This window comes from Puma concolor, chromosome E2 (assembly GCF_028749965.1).
Source record: "Puma concolor isolate L17-30 chromosome E2, mPumCon1.1.hap2, whole genome shotgun sequence".
Lineage (NCBI taxonomy): Eukaryota > Metazoa > Chordata > Mammalia > Carnivora > Felidae > Puma > Puma concolor.
Window position 1 is genome coordinate 28087820 of NC_141681.1, and position 19221 is coordinate 28107040.

At 56.6% G+C, this 19221-nt stretch overlaps 2 protein-coding genes across 16 annotated transcripts in view; both read right to left on the minus strand.

Annotated features, from left to right (window-relative positions):
- ADGRG3 (adhesion G protein-coupled receptor G3) overlaps positions 1 to 6069 on the minus strand; it is a 28178-nt gene extending 22109 nt beyond the window's left edge. Inside the window, exons 1-2 of one of the 3 annotated variants that reach the window (XM_025920818.2) lie at positions 5665 to 6069; positions 976 to 1135 (exon numbers count right to left, since the gene is read on the minus strand). In XM_025920818.2, the coding sequence (XP_025776603.1) occupies positions 976 to 1135; positions 5665 to 5725 (221 nt within the window). In that variant the 5' untranslated portion in view covers positions 5726 to 6069. The remainder of the gene's footprint in view (positions 1 to 975; positions 1136 to 5664) is intronic. The other 2 variants (XM_086689342.1, XM_086689344.1) reach the window with 2 other exon arrangements.
- A 3141-nt stretch (positions 6070 to 9210) lies between these two features.
- The window catches only part of ADGRG1 (adhesion G protein-coupled receptor G1), a 56418-nt gene continuing 46407 nt past the window's right edge, over positions 9211 to 19221 (minus strand). For all 13 annotated transcript variants that reach the window (XM_086689336.1, XM_086689329.1, XM_086689335.1 and 10 more), the window contains 11 exons: positions 18862 to 18994; positions 18142 to 18289; positions 17467 to 17598; positions 16990 to 17106; positions 16734 to 16779; positions 16387 to 16490; positions 15493 to 15611; positions 13542 to 13810; positions 12475 to 12583; positions 11807 to 12075; positions 9211 to 10601 (listed from right to left, as the gene is read on the minus strand). In XM_086689336.1, the coding sequence (XP_086545462.1) occupies positions 10471 to 10601; positions 11807 to 12075; positions 12475 to 12583; positions 13542 to 13810; positions 15493 to 15611; positions 16387 to 16490; positions 16734 to 16779; positions 16990 to 17106; positions 17467 to 17598; positions 18142 to 18289; positions 18862 to 18994 (1577 nt within the window). In that variant the 3' untranslated portion in view covers positions 9211 to 10470. The remainder of the gene's footprint in view (positions 10602 to 11806; positions 12076 to 12474; positions 12584 to 13541; positions 13811 to 15492; positions 15612 to 16386; positions 16491 to 16733; positions 16780 to 16989; positions 17107 to 17466; positions 17599 to 18141; positions 18290 to 18861; positions 18995 to 19221) is intronic.

Here is a 19221-nt window from a genome sequence, read left to right on the forward strand (position 1 = left end):
AATAATTCAATTATAGCCAGCTTTGATTGGAGGGGAGAGAGGCAAAAATTTTTGGAGATGATTCTTAGAGACGTCATATTCTAAACCCCTTCTCCCTCAACCCACTCTCTAATTTTTTGGCCTTATAAGTCTCTTGGTCTTACTGATTCTGCGTCATACAGTGTTTCTAATTCATCCCTCCTTTCCAGGTGCACAGGGCTAATTGGTGCTGCTGCTGGTGATTTAGCACCTACCCAGGTGATTCACTCCTACGCAGACACTGTGGTTGCATCCTGGTCCATGTCTCTTCCTGCACCACCACCCTTGTATCCTTCCCTGAAAACGGAGTGATCTTTCTAAAGTGCGAAATTGACTATGCTTTTCTTCTGTTTAAAAATCTGTCCTTGCTCTGCCTCCTCCCACATTAGTACGGCTTATGCGACCCTTCACACTTTGGTCCCTGCTTATATTTCTAGTCTCTCCCCTACCCGGCCCACCTCCCCATTGTTGCCTGCATCCCCAGAATGTCACTCTTTCACATTTCAAAGCAGTGTGGTTCTCCCCCCAACACTCCTGAAGTTCTGCTGCCTGTATCCCCTAACATTGCTTGGGTCCAATTAGAAAACTCCCATGGAGTCTTCAAAGCCTTTTCCTGAGTTGCCTCCTCTGTGAAGCCTTGGCAGTCTTCCTTTGAGCTAAGCCAGCACCTTGTCCACCCTTTTGTCTGATCACACTCTAGAATCATCATCATTTGGGCCCCTGTCTGACCCTCCACAATGGTAGGAACAGGGGCTGATTCGTCCCTGCATCCCCTGGATCAGAAAGGTCTCAGTGAGTAGATTGGAGGGAATGTGGGTGTCAACGGGGCGGAAAGGTGAGATGGCAGCCTCACTTTCTGGAGCCGTGGGGGCTGATAGCTCTGTCTCTTCCTAACAGCCTCCCTGCCACCCTTGAAGGAGCCCCAGATCCCTGCTCTAGCTCAGAGGGCCCCCTTACCTCTGTAAGTTTTTCAGGTCGCAGGGTTCATTCCCTGACTGCCTGCATTTTGTGAAGCAGCCAGCTGTGTTCTCCAGGTGGAAGGACTCATAGTTGCCCTCATTGATGAGCCCCAGGCAGACGTTTCTCGGTTGCTCCAGGATCCTAGAATTTTCCATACCTGAAGGAGGGATGCAGAAGGTGGGAATGGTCTGGGTAGGGAGGCAGCAAGGGCGAGAAGTAGAGGGTAAGATGCTCAGGCCCCAGGGTCTGGTCATGTGGGCTGAAATTCCAGCTCCATCCATCTACGCTAACTAAGCACACTTGAGCTGGATTCAGTTTCCCAAGCAAAAGGAGATACTACGCCTGACCTCACAGGGCCAGTGGGATGCTTTGGGGGAAAGTGTGTACAAAGGGCTTGGCACATGGCTCCTATTACCCTTTACCACCTCCTCCAGGGAGCCTGCTGGGCTTTCCACAGTTGTTCCATATCAGACACTCCAAAGCCCTTGCAACTGTGGCCTAATGGTATAACCCTTGGGCATATTCTGTCTCAGTTTGCCTTATTCCCCCACGTTCTCATTACAACCCTCACAGGCTACCTCCTGGGGTAGGGGGAGAACACAGCAAACTGAGGGCCCCTGGGGCACAGTGACTTGAGTGAGGTCACCAGCTAGCTGGGGGGCAGCTCCGGGACGACAGACCAGCTTCTGTGACTTCTCGCTCAGTTCCCCTTTCACCTGGCACGGGGCATGGAATGGAAGCTCTGAGTCATTTACTCGCTGTGTGACCTCAGGGACACTTAAACTTTTATGTTTCCTCTTAAACTCTCTGAGGCTCCATCTTCTCATCAGCTAAATGGAGCTAATAGTACCTTTCTTTTGAGTTTGGGGAAGGATTAGAGTTCAAACACATAAAGGGTATCGCTCATCGTAGATGTACAGAGAGTCAGTATTCCTTATTCCAGGAGGTGAGAATTTCATTGTAAAACCGACTCTTTATGTATTTGTGTATTTATGCTGGGTGTATGTATATGTATACATATTTACCTGTCTCTCAACAAAATTAATACACGGACAGAGGTTTCTTTTTTTAAAAAAAATGTACAGGGCACCTAGGCAGCTCAGTCGGTTAAGCGTCCAACTTCAGCTACGGCCACGATCTCATGGTCCGTGAGTTCGAGCCCTGCTCCAGGGTCTGTGCTGACAGGCCAGAGCCTGGAGCCTGCTTCAGATTCTGCGTCTCCCTCTCTCTCTGCCCCTCCCCCTCTCATGCCCTGTACCTCTCTCTCTCTCTCTCAAAAATAAATAAACATTAACAAAAATTTAAATAAAAAAATACATTAAACTGTACACAAGGACATAAAATGAAAAGTAAAACTCCCTGCAGTTCCCAGGTCACACTCCAGAGTTCACGACCCTTTGCAATTTACTGCACAACCTTGCAGAAATTTCCTATGCGTAGGCGAGTGTTGTGATATAAATCATTTTAAAATGTACGTGGCTGGGATCGCTCAGCAATATATGTTGAAGAACTTTCCACGTCGGCACCTGCCGATCCGTGTCTTTCTGTGGACATTTGAACACTGTTCCTTCCGTTAGGTTGGTCTTGTGACCCTTGTTCAACCGCTCCTCTGTTGGCCGGCTTTTAAGGTTGTCGCTCTTTTTTTTTTTTTTTTTTTCCTGTTTTGAACAACACTGCTTACCTCTTGTCAGCCTGTGTTAAGAATTCATAGAAAACATTGCTATCATAGGATTCTCTGGGTCAAAATGTTGAGCTTTTAAAAATTGGTAGGTGTTACCAAATTTCCTTCTAAAGGGGATGCACCTATTTCTACCTGCAGCAAACGGGGTGGCTATGGACCCACATGTTCCTAATCCTAGACTTCACCAAACCTGCAAGCCTTTGCCAACCTGAGGAGTAAAATTATATTTTTGTTTTAACTTAAGAAGGAGTCGGAGCATCTATTTGTATGTTTTTTCCTGTGAACGGCATTGTTTTATCCGTTGTCCATTTGTGGGGGTGTCTTGACAACCTGTGCACCTTGGCCTTTCCGATGGGCACACCAGGAACGGTTAAGGGGGGGCTACCTCTAGGACATGCGGTGCTAAGGGTGAGGTGGGTGGGGCGACATTTACTTTTCATTTCTTGTATCCTTCTCTGGTGTGTGGGTTCTTTTTCAAGAAATCACACACAACATGACTTTTGCAATAGAAGAAACAAGCTAATTTTTAAGAAAGAGACACAGATAATGGCAGATCAAAGTTAGAGTAATGTAGGGCTTTAAAAATTACATTTTAGGAGCACCTGGGTGGCTCAGTCGGTTAAACATCCGACTCTCCGTTTCAGCTCAGGTCATGAGCTCGCGGTTCATGAGTTTGAGCCCCGCGTTGGGCTCTGCACTGGCAGCACGGAGTCTGCTTGGGATTCTCTCTCTCTCTCTCTCTCTCTCTCCTTCTCTCTCTGACCCCCCCAACTTGCGCCATCTCTCTCTCTCAAAATAAATAAATAAACTTTAAAAAATTACATTTTAGAGTGGATTTCATAATAATCAGATCTATGATGACAGTGTTTTAAGTAACCTATAAAGAAACTTTAACTTTCTGTTAGATTGTAAAAATATTCATGACACCGTTTAATGGGAAGAAGCAAATGTTCAATGAGCATGTGTATAATATGATCTACATTTGCTTTTTAAATAAAGGAGGAAGAGAGAGAGAAAAGAGGGAAAAAGAGAGAGGGGGAGAGAGAGGAGAGGGAAAGGGAGTGGGGGTGCCATTCTCTATGTAATCCTAGCCCTCTTTGTGCCCGAGGGGTCCCAAATGGGTGCTGGGCACAGGTGGCACCCCGGCGGGTGTTAACATAGCCGCCCTCCTGCCTGCCTCAAAATGTTAGCACAGTCGCGTATGTGAAGCTTTTGGCGAGGGCAGAAAAGATGATTAAATATCTTTTTGTGTGAATATTTTTTGAAGACACTGGAAGCATTTAGTCCAGACAGAGACAGCCTGAACCAGGCCCGTGTGAGATGATGACAGTCCCCACCTCAAGACCTACACTGCACTTCCCCATCCTGATCTGCCCCAGGAGCTGGCCTCCAGGAACCACCTCGATCCATGGTCAAGTGGGAAGCAGGCCGGAAGTCAGAGGGCGGTTTTTGCCCCTCCCTACAGCTCAGCATCAGGCGACTGCTTTTCTCTGCCACAGCCCAGCCTCGTTGGCTCAGGGCCTGGCCCTGCGAAGAAGTCACCATCAGTGTTTATCGAATGAATCAATCAAGGAGCAGACAATGCTGAGTAACCCATAAATATCCACAAAAGAAGGAGACTTACCTTTACATGTAAACATATAAATCTCTCAGGCCTCCTCATACTATTCAAATGGCTGACGCTTTGCCCAAACAGGAGCTCCCACATCGACCATAGAATAAACCCAGTCACTGTGGGGAGCCTCGAAGCCCCAACCAGCGTAGTTACCGCTTTTGTGAAGGGCCCGGGGTCCTTATGGTGCCCGCTGAGACCGGACAATAGCCACCACTGGTTATCATGGTGGCCGGGGAGGGGGTCAATCTGTGAAGCTTTCTGCCTGACGGACAGGCAGGAGGACAGGAGGACAACATCATCATTCCCCCCCACCTTTTTTTGAGTCGACTGAACTTTGCACTTGGCTGAATCTCCCAACATTGAACAGAAAAAGGTTCTTTGAAGCCCAAAGAGCTTGACCCCATGTGACCCCATGACCCCACGAAAGCCACATGACCTCGTGTTGGACAGACACGTAAGGGGACTGGCATGCAGGCCACTCACTGAGTCAGGAGCAGAACAGGAGAATGGGGCGTCTGGGTGGCTCAGTCGATTAAGCATCCAACTCTTGATTTCTGCTCAGGCCATGATCTCACTCTTGTGGGATTGTGCCCCTGCCTCAGGCTCTGCGCTCTCAGCATGGAGCCTGCTTGGCACTCTCTCTCTCCTCTCTCTCTGCCTCTCCCTCTCTTCCTCTCAAAATAAACTTTAAAAACTTATAACGTAACAACACTAAAGAACAAAACAGGAGGGGCACACAGGGCGCTGAGCTGGGAGCACCCCTTCTGCCTGAGAGGGTCACTGCAGACATCACAGGGTGCCAAGGAGGGTGAGAGCTGGCCAGGTGGGCCAGGTGTGGGCTCAGATTTCCCGGGAGAGAGTACAGCAAGGGCAAGACCTGGGGTCCTCGAACTACTCTGGAGAACCACCACGTATGCAAGGCTGATAGCGCGTGAGGGGCGGAAAGCCTTGTTCCTGGCTTGGCTCACCGGAGACTAGGAGGCCATTGCCGGGTCAGGGAGAGGAGAGCTGGCGGGGGCAGGGGGAGCCATGGGGGAGCTCAGTGCAAGCCCCACCTGGCCTCAGCCTCCAGAGCGTCCTGTCCCCTCCCCCGGGAGCTCAGAGGCCAGCTGGATATGAGCGTGTCCACGGCCCAGTTGTGTCCCAGAGCCAGGCCCGCCAGGAAACCACAGCCCAGAGTAGGGGCGGGAGGAGATCACCTGAGACCCAGGCTGACTCGAGTTCATCATGACGACGTCTAACTCAGGATGAGGTGAGAGAAGGTGCAGAGGCTGGCAGAATGGTCTCCTTGGACGCACATGCTCAAGACACCCCGACCGTACCCCCTCCCCGGCCCCTATCCCTCGGTGTCCCGGGCTCGGGAAGAGGGGATGAGGAACCAGCCGCTCACCTGAGGCCCAGAGCAGGAGGAGCAGGAGAAACAGGACCCTCAGGGCCCCGGGTGTCACCATCCTTGGCCAGCCTTGTCCGCGCTGGCCGGAGCCCGGTGTCTATGTGTCCCTCTGGCCCCAGGCTCTGCTGTGTGGCCTGCCTCCACCCCCTCCCCCCACGCAGCGTCACGGCTTCCTGTGGCCTCTTTCTCAGCCTTCCTGCTCCATGGCACCATCGGTTGGGTTGTGAAAGGTGAGCGTGGGGAACTGGACAGCCCTCCTGTCTCCCCCCACTCTGCGACTGCCTGCAGAGGGGGCCGCTGCACCCACCCAGGGACGCTGCCGGGCGCTGTGAAGTTGGGGTCCAGCGGCCGCAGAGACCTCCGCGCCCAGGCATCCGCTTGGGCGCGGAGGCCCAAGCGGACGCCTGGGGATGGTGAGGGGCACCGGCTTTAGAGTCAGGCACACCAAGCGCAGACCCTCCTCTCACAAGCTGGGGGCCTCTCTGAGCTTGTTCCTTCCTCTGTAAGGCAAATACAGTCATAGGGCTGCCGCAGAGAGCTGTGCTGGGGTTTGAGGACACCTGTAATACAACAGGCACGCAGCCTGGCTGCAGGGGTAGGGATGGTACTCAGGCTCCTTCACTCGTGCTTATGGCTTGAACGAGACCAGGATCAAGGCCATGCCTGCTGGGGTCCTGGGAGCAGCAGAGGGCTGGCCCTGGAGGCCCCGGCACCACCCTGCCTCCTACCAGACTGGATAACAGGAGATGTGGGACAGGGTGGGCAGGAGCATGGGCTCTGGGGTTGGTCAGGCCTGGGCGTACATCTGTCCTGGCCACTTCCTGGCTGGGTGAGCTCGGGTGAGCTGTCTGCTGCTTGGGGCCTCTCACAAGACATGCGGAGAACTCATGAGATCATGCGTGTGGAATTGTCCAGGCCAGGGGGCAGGGGGTGGCCACCATCACTATCTCCTTACACGACTGTCAGTTCTTCACAATTACTGTCATATCGCCTGGCTGGTCACGGGTGGCCCAGACAGGAAGTGGGGGCAGCAAACACACATGGAGTGCAGCATGAGGGAAGGGGAGGGGCTGACCACTCAGGCCCCAGCTCTGGGGACTCCAAGGAAGCCGTGTAGATGAGGCCAGGGCCCTTGGCATGGTCCCACGGTCATTGCAAGATCAAAGTCCGAGAGCATCCCACCAAGAAGGTGCATCAGGACGAGCATCTCCTACCTCACGGCCAGAGCTAGATGTGCTCCACCTCGAGGGTCTGAGGACCACCTCCCTGGCCCCTTCCCCTTCCTCCCAGACAGTGTCTAGACAGGATTCAGTCCCCCACTGGGCCCTGTGGGCCTGGCGGGGCCGGGGGGAGGTTGGGGAGAGGATGTCGGGGTCACTCATGGGGGGTGGGTGACAGGTGGGAATCTGGCATGGAGCCCCAGGCACTTCCTCTGCAGGGAAGGCTTTGGGGCAGACAGGAACCACTGGGCCTGTCCCGCCTCCCTCCCAGCTGCAGCCAGGTGACAAGGGCTGGACAAGGGCTTTGTGAAGTGCGGACTTGCTGGGTCCCCAGTGGAAACCCGTCCTGGTGCCAGGGCCCTCAAAGGGGCTCACAGGTGCCTGTTTGTGAAGAAGGGTCCAGAAGGAGGGACCCAGAGCATCCAGCACACCTGGAAAGACAGGACCAGGGGTCTAGGAAAGTGGCAAAAGATGGCTGGGCAGGGCCAGAGTGAGGGCTACCCCTCTGGGGCCCCACCGGGGCTGGGGACTGCCTTGGAGCCATGGACAAAGCCCTGGGATCCCGAAAGCCCAGGGCAAATGGAACTGCAGTTTCCCTTTCTGCCACCTCCACTGCTTGTCCCCGTGGCTCCAGATGGGCTCCAGTCTCCTGGCCAGGCCTGGCCAGCGTTCACCTTCTAGTCACTTCCATCCATTCATTTCTCATGCCAGAGCAATGTCTCCACACGCAAACCTGGTCATGTCCATCTGAGAACAGCGGTCCTGCTGTCCAAGGCCCTACAGCCCAGGGAATAAGGACCATCAGGGGGCCCATCTAGCACCTGTCTTAAGTAGATGGGATCTAACCCTCGAGAGGCCCCTCCTTGCTACCTGAGCCAGCCTCAAAGCCAGAGCCGAATGTTCAAGAATTCTCTGAAGTGGGAGAATTTGTTTGAAGGGAGTGCCATCTGCCTGGGGAAGGGGGCTGAGTCCTTTCTTTCCCTCCTGAGGATGGGGGAAGGTGCCCCCCCCCCAGGTCTAGCCAAGTGACGGGGCCCCAAGTGACCCTCATTCAGAGAGACTGAGCAGTCTGCGAGGAGGGAGCTGGCTCTGACCCCCCTGAGCTGCCCAAGCAGGTCACTGCGGGCAAGGCTTCCCTCTGTCCTCAGGACTTGCCAAAAGGTGGAGGCAGACGACAATGAGAGAGGGGACAGGAACAGAGGAGCTTCAGAAAAGAGGCAGGTGCAAGGAGGTCCCATGTGCTGAGGTCCCTGCAGGTCCCCAGATCCCACATTCATGCCATCAGAGGGCACTACCGGTCTACCCCCGGCGGCTAAGGTGGCTTCGTACCCATCCCGTCCAACTCCAGACCCTGGTGCCATTTTTCCCAGCCCATGATCCCCCTGGAGCAGCCAGATGATAAGGAAGGAGACTGTGCAGGGCAGAAGCTCAGGGAGGGCCTGGGATGGACCTGCACTGGGCTATGAGACCTGGATGCAAGCAGCAGTGATCACTCGCCAGTGCTCTCTACTGAGTGGGGACGGAAACCTACCTGGTCTGCCTCTCCGGTGCCATGGCACGGGCACAGCAGACTGGACGCAACCAGTTTGGAGGTAGTGATGGGAGGCAAGTCTGATCATTTCTTCTTGCAGCCCATCAACTACACACTGGCCCACAAACTGGCTACATACATCACGCAGCCAGCCAAGGGCTGAATTCAGTCCCAAAGCTGATTTCTTTTGGCCAGTGAATTTTTTGGATGAGCCTAATCTTTAAATCAGGGGATTCTGTACCCCCACAGCCTGGATTTCTTTATTCTTCCTTTTTAAAAAATGTTAATTTATTTATTTTGAGAGAGAGAGAGACAGAGACAGGGAAAGCAGGGGAGGGACAGAGAGAGAGAGGGAGAGAGCCTGACACGGGGCTCGAACTAATGAACTGTGAGGTCATGACCTGGGCAAAATCAAGAGCCGGACGCTTAACTGACTGAGCCACCCAGGCGCCCCTGGATTTCTCATTTATCATAAAAGGAGGGTGGTCTGGCTACCTGGGCCCTCATCCCTGCGTGGTGGTAGGCGACTGGAGCTGAGTGGCTCCCTCGGCATCGGGCTTGTAATCTTTAATCCACCACAGACCCCAGCAACCCCCACTGCTTCCCCAAAGCTGACGCCAAGTTACCATTTATCTCCCACTCATCCTGGTGGGTAAAGTTTCCAGCGGTTGATTCTTTTTCACACGCAGCCTTCTTCTCTCATTCCTGTTTCCCGATTGGCCCCAGGATGTTTGTATCAGTGACTCTTAATAGAAGCACAGAAGGAAGCTCAGAAGGAAGTGCTCCAAACTGTTTACATTGGTTTGTTAGGTGATAACAAGAGATGATTTTTATTTTCTTCTGTGTACTCTTCTACAGTTTCCAGATTCTCTACAACAAACGTCTACTTCTTTAAATTCAAAAGACAAATGAGATAGCAGTACTTAAAAAGAAAGGCCTCCACATCTTTAAGGCGGAGATCCAGATCAAAAGCTGCCTCCTACAGGAAGTCTTCCTGGGTCCCCAGCAAGAAACGATGGCTCTGCTAACCCCACACCTGTAGCTCTGACCCTTTAGGAGCACGTTGGGCTCTAGGCCAGGGTCACCAGGGGAAGCACGTCTCAGTCTTCTGGGGCACTGGAGCAGAAACAATTCTGCGTTGCTGTGCCCCACCGTTCTTGCCACAAGAGGGCTTCGAGAGAGGCTGAGGGCCCCTGTGAGGGATGGGCTTGGCAGTGGTGAGCAAGGGTGATGCAGCTTATAGAAAGGCCCAGATGGACAGACAGACCTGTCCCAGCCCATAATGTCTATACTCTGCCTGAGTCAAGGGCAGGCAAAAGTCCGTGCAGTAGATAGAGGTTTACGGCAGGCACCAGGCAGCTCTTGGAAACCACAACCCAAAATATAGCATTGGGCCTGGGGGCCCCCAGGGGACCCCCTGGGGCTGAGTGGAGGGCTGGAGAGGGCGGGCTGGGGAGGATGACGGAGGGCGCTGGGCTCCGAGGTAGAGGCGATGTTGCCCAGGAGGGGGCTCTCCTCCAGAGGTCTGGCTCAAAGCTCTGCCCCAACCCCACATGCCCTGAGTACCACTCTCAAGCTAAAATAACAGGACTGCCAAGCGCCCTCATGGTGATCACCAGAGACAGATCAGCTATGGCACATTTCTGTCCTGGGTGGGGGCACAGACCAAGGTTGCCACCGGGCCTCACAGGCCCGGGACCTGACCTTCGGGCCGTGAGGGCTCCCATCACCAGCCACGAGGGCCAGGCCCAGCGGCGGTGACTTAAGAACAGCCTTCGGCCCCCAGCGAGGACAGCAGCGGGACGGTCCCACTCCTGAGCCCCGTGTGAGCTGGACCTGAGAGCCGAGCAGTCTGCAGGCCAATTCAGAAGGCCCAGCCTGGGGGTCTGGCTGCCAAGGGCAACTGTCCCCTCACTCTGAGGTCCCTGGGCCTTCTTCTCAAGTCTCCGGCTGACCCTGAAGTGTCCGGCCTGGCTGCGGGGGCGGCGGGCGGCGGTGAGGAGAGGCCGCAACTCGGTTTCCTCACACAGCTCCTGGAAGGTGGCTGATAGCCTAGATGCGACTGGACGAGGTGCTGCCCGAGCTGATGGGGAGCCTGGCGCTGTCCGAGCTGCTCTTCAGAGGGGAGGGCCCGCTCCGGGCCTGCAGCCGCATGGACCAGTACCAGAGGAAGATGAGGAAGCCTGTGGGCAGCAGGGGGGCACAAGGGTCAGCAGGCTGGGGGCAGCCCTGCCCTTCTCTGTCCTCCCTCCCCAGCCTACCAGCACCCATGTGATCCAGGGGAGCACCTGCTACGTGTTAGACACCGTGTGATTCCCTGGGCCCCGTCTCATGTTATTCTCACGAGATCCTTATGAGGTCAGGCCTGTTTGTTACTCTTCTGTGTCACTAATGAGGAAACTGAGGCCCAGGGAGATAAGGGGACTTGGCTGAGGCAGGAGTTAAACAGTGGTGCTCAGGTTCCAGAGCCTACCCGTTTAAGCACCTCTCGGCCAGAACAGAGGGGGGTGTGTGTGTATGTGTCTGTCTGTCTGTCGGTCGGTCGTGGCAGGGCGGGGGATGGTAGAGGGGTGCAGGTAGAAGGGACCCTGTGGCATCAGGCCCAGGCCCTTGTGACCCAGCCCCTCTGCTCCTCTCCCTTCACCACCTCCCCACTGCCCCCTCCCCCCACTAACCCTTTCACCTCACTCCCCCTCACTATTCTTTCAACACACGACCAAATTCCAGCCTCAAGACCTTTGCTCCCTCAGCCTGGCCCACTCTCCTTAGGCCGGACCGCCTCAGCCTGTGGCGTGCACACCCACTCTGGGCTTCTGTTATAATGTAGATCTGATTCGGCACGTCCACACTGCTAGCGGGCTTCCCACAGTGTTGATGCCCACAGTGCAAGGAACACACACAGAGTAACAAGGCCCTTGATCTCTCCCCGGCTGGACCCTTCCGTTGTCTTCAGATACCTCCTACAGAGGCCTCCCTGGCCACCCTCCCCAAAGCGGCCCCCACCCCAGCCCAGATGGTCTGCCTACCACATCACCCACTGTTACTGCCCTAGTCTCCAAGATCCCCTCAGATGGCTGCTTGGTCCATGCAAGCAGGGGGCTGCTTGGCCCCTCAGATGATTTCTTGTCATGCTTGGTCTTTCCCACCAGAGATGAGCTCCATGGAGGGAAGGCCCTGACCCAGCCAGTTCAAGGTTTAACATAGGGCCTACACATAGTAGGTACTCAATAAAGACTTGTCAACTACGGCCAGGATGCCCCCATTTTCCGCATGGGAAGACTGAGGCCCAGAGAAGTGAACCTTTCAGGTTGGGTCAGATCTTCCCTGCCCAGTGCTCCACATACAGGCACCCTGCCTGGGCCAGGGGTGGGGTCTTCTCCGTGCCTACCTTGGAAGGAGGTGATGATGCTGAAGAAGTAGAGAACGACCAGCTGGAAGGTGCCAGAAGCAAAGGAGAAGAAAATCAGGGCCCAGGGCAGACCGAGGACCAGGCTGAGACCGAGCAGTGTCAGCACGTGGGGCCACTTCTGGGCGTGAGGGCGCAGTCGCAGGATCTGCACCACCATGGTACCCAGCATGGCAGTGTTGAACAGAAACACCAGGCTGAAGAGGCCCAGGTTGGTGACGTGGCTGACCAGGGAGTCCCGGATCCAGCACCTGCGGGCGGAGATGGGAGGGCTCAGCGCACGACGGGGCCGCACCGTGCTTCCTGGGCCATGGGTGTGCACCACGGTGATCCCCAGAGCCAGGGAGCTTCGACTGACTCACTGGAGGGGCTTATTTTCTTTTTAATTCTTTTTAATTCGTGCCTTCATCCGCTCCAATCTATATTCCCGCTCACAAAGGAAAGAAACCAAGGTGCTGCGCGAGGTCACCCGGTGAGCGATGGGCAAATCCAGGCCTGTGCTCACCCTCGCTGACCCTCCAGCCACTGCCGGGCTCCAGCAGCCCCGGCACCCAGGAGTCCCCTGGTCAGCGTCGCCCAGGCCCAGGCCGCTCTCTGGCCTCTGCACCCCAAGGCCCCTATCCCCGCCCCCGCTGCACACAGCCACTCACATGGAAGGGTAGATGACACTCTCCGGAGTCCTGTGCACAGCCAGGATGATGGAGCCATAGTTGTTCTTGTCTACCAGTGCCACCAACGTCACCAGGAAGACGGGGAAGCCTGAGGGCAGCAGAGCATAGGGTTCCATCTCCCACCCTCCCCGGCCCTCTGGCAAGGCCTTCGGACCCTCCCCTTCCCGCCGCTCCAGTTTGGGTTTCCCACAGAGAGCCCCAGCCCTGCTTCCCCCCCACCATCCTGGAGGCCTGTGGGAGAAAGGGCCCACGCGTCCCCGCTGAGGGGCAGGACATCGCAGGGAGAGGTGGGGGACACCGGGAGGGGAGGCCTCCCAGAGCCTGCACTGGGCCTTGACCTTGTCCATGGGCTGGAGATTGAGAGCTCTCCAGAAGTGGTCTCCCACCACCAAACACCTGCATCTCGACACAGAGCCAGCTCTGAAGGAATTTTATGTAAATTAATGGAGTGAACCAAACAAGGGCCAGATGAGAAACACAAGAGGAGTGGCAAACTGGGTCAGGGACATGCGGAGGTTGGCGGGCCTGTGCAACATCCACTTGTGATGTGTCCCTGGGCCCAGGCCTGACTGAGAGGTCTGGGCTATAGGTAACTTGGGTTGTCTTAGCCAAAGACAGATGCCAGAGCTATGGGGAATCTGTTACCTGAAGCTTCAGAGGATCCACAGAGAGAGCCACTTCCAGCCTGGGTGATTTAGGTGAGTGGAGGACTGGATTACAGTCCATTCACCCCCAACTGGGTGCCTTTGAGCAGTGCACAACCTGCACATCCATACGTGGTGGCTATGTCAGCAAACCCCCCTTTTAAAAGAGTGAGCAATGTGGAGAATATGTGTTTCTTGGGGCAGTGCTCACCATCTCATCTTCCTAAAGGGGACCTTAACCTGCAGCCCAGGTAAAGAACACCTGTGGGTGGGTGGGTGGGTAAAAGGAAACGGTGAGGGAGCAGTCAGAGAGGTAAGCAAAGAAGAGGAACCAGGTGCCCGGGTCTTGCCACGTAGCAGAGGCAGGTCCAGAGGGCCCACCAGCACCCTCTACCAACTTACCCCAGCCCACGATGCTCAGTTTGAGCAAGTAGCCAGGGACATAGGTGCCAAAGACCTCGACCACGAGTCGGTAGAGGTTGTAACCCTCAAGGCCCATCCAGGAGAGGCAGGCGAGCAGAGAGAAGTGCAGGAAGATGGCGCTGGCCCGGCAGCCAGCCTCGGAGCCTGCCAGGGCCACGGGCTCACTCAGCAGGAAGCTCACATCCAGCAGGAAGACAGCCAGCAGTAGGTTCATGTGCACCTTGATGGTGTAATCCCGAGTCTTCCTCCTGCGCAGGGGAGGGGGCGGGGGCAGGTCACCCTGGTGGCCAGCTTGGGAAGGTCGGGGCAGCCTTCCCAGGGCACACACATTCGCACCCTATCTTATTCCTATGGCTGCAGCTAGGTCGTCCCCACTTGTCCCCGTGCACCTACCGTGTGCCCAGCAGCCACAGACTGAGGCACCGTGTGCACCTGTAACAGCAGATTTAGCCAGACAGAGCCACTGAGACAAATCCAGCCACGACAGTCAACCAGAGGCTCCCAAAGTTGGAGGGAAAAGACTTTGCATTTGCTGCTGTGTTTGGAGAATCCGTGCCACCCATGTTCTGTGTCCACCTGTCTGTCTGCACGATCATGCGTCTGTGAGGCTGTGAATGTATGTGCGTGTGTGTGTGTGTGTGTGTGTGTGTGTGTGTGTGTGTGTGCATGTCTGCCTGTCTGTCTTCAGGTTTGCAAATGTGTGTGTGCACAGTCCAGCCCCGCTCTGATGATCCAGGGCACTGTCGGCCTTTCCTCCCCGGGTCCCCACGCCCCCAACTGCGCTCTGCCTGGCACCATCCACCACGTGTTCCAGCGGGCACAACAGAACAGCCTCGCCCACCCACCCTAACTCCAGGTACCACCTTGGGCCGGTCCCTTGCCCCTCACCCTCAGTTTGCCCATCTATGAAATGGGGGGACGGCCACTTCGCAGGGTAAAGCGTCTGGCACAGATAAAATGCTCAGTCCCTGAGGTTTCCTGTCCTTGTCCTTGGGCACTTTTGTGACTGATGAGTAGCTGCCGGAAGGCTTGTGGCCCTGCCCCCTCCCCTCCCCTGAGCCTGCCAGTTGTCCCTTGTCACCCACCGCGTGCACAGCTGTGGGCTCACGTATGCACACGCATGCACACAGCTCACCCTCCTCTCCTCCCAGTCGAGAACACCCACAGGGTTTAGAGTGTCTGCCCTCTGCCCAAACGGGCCCAGGCCCTGACTGCAGGTGGACCTCAAATTAGGCCAACCCTGGCACTGACAGTCCGGACCCGTCCACCCAGCCGGTCCGAGGATGGGCGAAGGCACTCTCCACCAAACGCTTCCCATGGGGCACCTTCTGCCTCAAGGCACCCAAGTGATGGCCGTGGACTCACAGAAGCCTCCATCGGGGGATGGGAGAGGCTTTGTCAAACTGGAATGCCTGTAGGGGTTCTGCAGAATCAGATACCTGGACCCAGCCTGCCTGGGTTTAAGGCCGCCTCTGCCACTTCCTTGCTGTGTGACCGCAGGCAAGTCATCACTTACCCTCTCTGAGCTCTCTTTCATAAGGCCCTTGTGAGACTGAAGCAATTTTGTGCTCGTAAAGCACTCAGAACAGTATGTAGCCCGTGGGAAGCTCACCATCATATTATCATGTGCCTCCAGCAGTGACACATCTGATTATTCAAAGGCAGAAATCGAGAGTTTTACGTCACCCCTCTCGATTTTCGATGCTGGGAGACAATGAAGATCGTAAGTGCTAGGTCGTCCCAACACCACAGATCTGAGCAGGACGTACAGCCCCCGGGGCCAGCTGACTGCGCCTCCCAGGGCTCCTGCGACCGCAGGCACATTTTGCGGGGGGGGTCAAGCCAGTCCCCAGGGTGGGCCTCGGGGGTGGTGGGGTCCCGGAATGAAGGTTCTCCTCCCTCCCTGTTTCCCGCCCCTGCCAGGCCTTACCTGGAGCAGAGGTAGGCGGCGATGGTGAGGACGCAGGCCAGAGCGGAGATGACACAGCCCACGTAGGAGAGGAGGGTCAGGTAGTGCTTGTGTATGGCATCGACCTCCACGGAGGCGACCTGGGTCCACGACACGGGCCAGGGCTGGCCTCAGCATCCCCAACTCGACACTGAGGGTTTGCCCCGGGGGGAGGGGTGGGCCTCAGGCGTCTATGAACCACCGCCACCCCAACCTGAGCAGAGCGTGGCCCCGTGAGTGCGTTATTCGGACAGGGGGCGGGGGGTGGGGGTGGCGGTAGGGGTCTGTACTTTTCGTTCACCACGTCCTCACAACGGTCAAGAACCCTCCACTAGGGGATCCCTTCTCCGGCCCGGCACTCCTTGTTTTTCTACAACCTTCGTCACCAGAGTGAGCCTCCCATGAGAGACTGGGCACCCCACACCCGGGAGAGCTGGAAGCCCACTCCGATCCCACAGAAGCTGGGTCCCAAGATTCTGGGAGGGTGAACCTAGGACTCAAAGCTTCTGTGCCCTCGGGAACCCTGAAGTCCGCTGTGAGGGCCTCCACAATGGGCCTCAGTATCCCCTTGAGGGCTCACTGGAAATGTACTCATGGCCCTGCCCCAGCCTGTGGAATTAGGATTCTCAGTTAGGGTCAGGGCTCTGCATTTTTATCATGCACCAACATTTGGGAATAAAGAGCAGCTTTTTTACTAACTAGCTGTGTGACCTTGGGTGAATCGCTTAACCTCTCCGAACTTAGGTTTCCTTATCTACATAATGGGACGGCGGCAGGAGGCACCTCGGGGGTTGGTGTGAGGAATGAACAACACGTATGTGCAAAGTGGCTGGCATCCAGCCCGTGGTATGGCTGCGGGGCAGGAGCACTGCTCACCATCAGCACCGCAAAGTAGGTCAGGTGGTTGCAGAGGCAGGACGTCTGCGTCTCTCTCCTGATGGTCTCACACCCCGCGTCACTCCAGCTCCCCGGGCTGCTCACTGAGGAGGGGTTCCGTGGGGCTCTCATCAAGCCCCGTCCTTTAGGACCCCACTGGACACCCCCGAAACGCACGATCGCATGACTGCTCCAAGCCTTTGCAAACATCCACTCTGCCGTCATTCCTTCTTCAAAGCTCACCTTTCTCCGGGAAGCCCTCCCTGATTAACCCCATCTTCCCCACCCTCCGAGACCCCCTTTCTCCTCCACATGCCTGCCCAATTCAGGGACCCCTCCACACTCACATGTCAGGTCTTCAACCCAGAATACACATTGGAGAGTCACGTTCTTCTGCCGGGACAAGAAAGGAAGAGTGGACCCCATCACAGTCTTCTCCTTTCTGGGCCAGGCTGAGGAAGTCAGCATCAGGCCACCACCCCGTTTGCACCTGACTGTCTGGTGCCCTCAGCCAGCGGGTCATTTTGTTAAAGGTGAGTGATTCAGAAGGCAGGGCAGAAAAGGAAGGACCCTCGTGTCCTTGGTTGGTTTGCTCCCACTCACCGGCTGTGGCTGATGCTGGAAGGTGAGCGTCACAGGCTCCGAGAGGTTGGCTACTTTGGTGTTCTGCACAACGATACCCAAGACCTTCTCACCCAAGACTTGGCTAGAATTCTTGTCCTAGATATATGGGATGGGGGAAGAAAGTGGGGGGGGGTGGGGGGTGGTGGTGAGGCCTGAAGGCTGAGAAGAAAGGCCAAGGAATTTCCTGGTTTCTCTAGACTCCCACACGCTGCTCCGACATGCGGAGGCCCCCTCTGTAAACAATTCCTGCACGTGTAGTCATTTACACTGTAGTGAAAACAACATAATTTAGCCTTCTCCGGGGGAGATTTGCACGTCACGGTCCATTTTCTGACTTTACAAGGAAAGGCTCTGACTTGCGGAGGACGGGGCCTGGCTCCACGCCTGCCTTCCACCTCCCCACCAGACAGAGACCGCTTTTCCCCAGGGGAGGGCGCGAGGATGTGGGCCCCGTACCTGGAACAGGGCTTGACTGCTGAAGTCCACCAGAAGCAGCCTCTTTTCAGCCTCCCCCCTCCGGCCTTTGGTCTTCTGGAAGAGCACGCGGGGCAGCAGCACCGAGTACTCCCGGATCTCGCTCTGTGCCTCCTGTGGACCAGAGTCCCTGCGGGGCTCAGCCGGCGGTGGGCTCCTAGGTCTCCTGGACACGCACCCCCAACACCTCCCTGGATGCTGCCACCTCCAAGCCCACCTCCTTCAGGAAGCCCTCCTGTCCTTGGCTCCAGCGCCAGCTGGGGAGCCTTGTGGTTAGAGCCCAGGGCTCCAGGGGGGATTCACGCAGTGTCGTGCTGTCTGGGCCTCAGACGCCAGTGCTGCAGACGGCACCCCAGGTGGCAGGATGCGAGGACTCCCAGCTCCCAGCCCGTCAAGGGGCAGCCTTGAGACTGAGGCGCACCCACAGGCACGTTGGGACTGGTCTTCTGTTTACACGGGGGTGCCATAGGAGCCTCTGATGCCGGTCCCCCCCACCTCTGTCCCCACCCCTGGGGAGGGTCCTCCGCCATGGGGTAGCCACCAACAGGGTATTCCCTGGGCCGGAGACCTTCCTTGTCAGCACACATCTGGCTCCCAGAGTGCTCACGCCTCCACATCTGTTTCCTGCCCCGGCCAGCCTGGCCCCTGCCTCCTGACCTCAAGCCTGGAGTGGATGTGCAGGTCCTGGAGGCTGGCTGTGGGCTGGAGCTTCCACACCGTGGCGTTGACCAGGTCCTCCTCGAAGGACAGGGTGTCCCCCGTGAACTTCACAGAGGTCAGCTTCGACTCCAGGGTCTGCAGCTGCCTAGCAGGGGGGAGAAGGGGTGGAGAGGTTGATCAAGGCGGGTAGGGAGACGGAGCAAGAAGGGGAGACGAGGCAGATGCGCCGGAAAGAGGCAGGCAGAGGGTGGGGGGTGGGAGGGAGAGAAAACAGCCCTCTGGTGCTGGCGCAGGAGAGAGTAACCTGCGGGACGGGGGGTGGGGGGGCAGGGGTGGGGTGAGAGGAAGCTGGATCATCAGAGCAAACAGGAAAGGGGAGGCTATCCTGAGCACCAGGTTCCGGGCCCAGCTCTGCCTGGACTGACCCCCTCTTGGCCATGGAGGAGCCCTGCCCATCTCTGGGCCTCAGTCTGCCAAGCTCTCAAACGGGCCCATCAGGTCTCCTTTCTTGGCGGGGAAGAGGGCTTGGGTGGCCGTCCTGGGATGACTCCGTGTGATAGTTTTGACAAAGGCTTGGCCTGAGGGCTGTATTTCCATTCCTCCAGGAGGAGGTGGAAAGATGAAGGGAATGTTCCAGCCCCAGGAGAGGCTTCCTCCATCCTGTCTCCTGCTCCAGGTCACCGTCTGCCCACCTCCGGGTCTGGGGGCCACGCTTACTGGCTGGCAGGGGTGGACGAGGGCCTCCTCGAGGTCTTTCCGGGGTGCTTCAGAAGCTGGCTGAGCAGCTCAAGGTCTCTTTTCAGCTCACATATGTCCACCGAGGCATTGTGGGAGGCCTTCTGGGGGGGATCTGGAGCAGAGGACAGACAGACAGGCCTGAGGCTACTGAAGGAGGGGCCACACCGCCATACTCCCATTTACCCCTCACATGACTCTGAAGGCCTCCAACCCCAGTTCTACGGAGGACGAATCTGAGGCTCCAAGACGTGGGGTGGAGTCCCCCAAGGTCACCCAGAAGCCAGCCAGACGGGGGCTCTGCCACATGGAGCCTTCCCGCAACTCCAGCCCCAGCAGGGT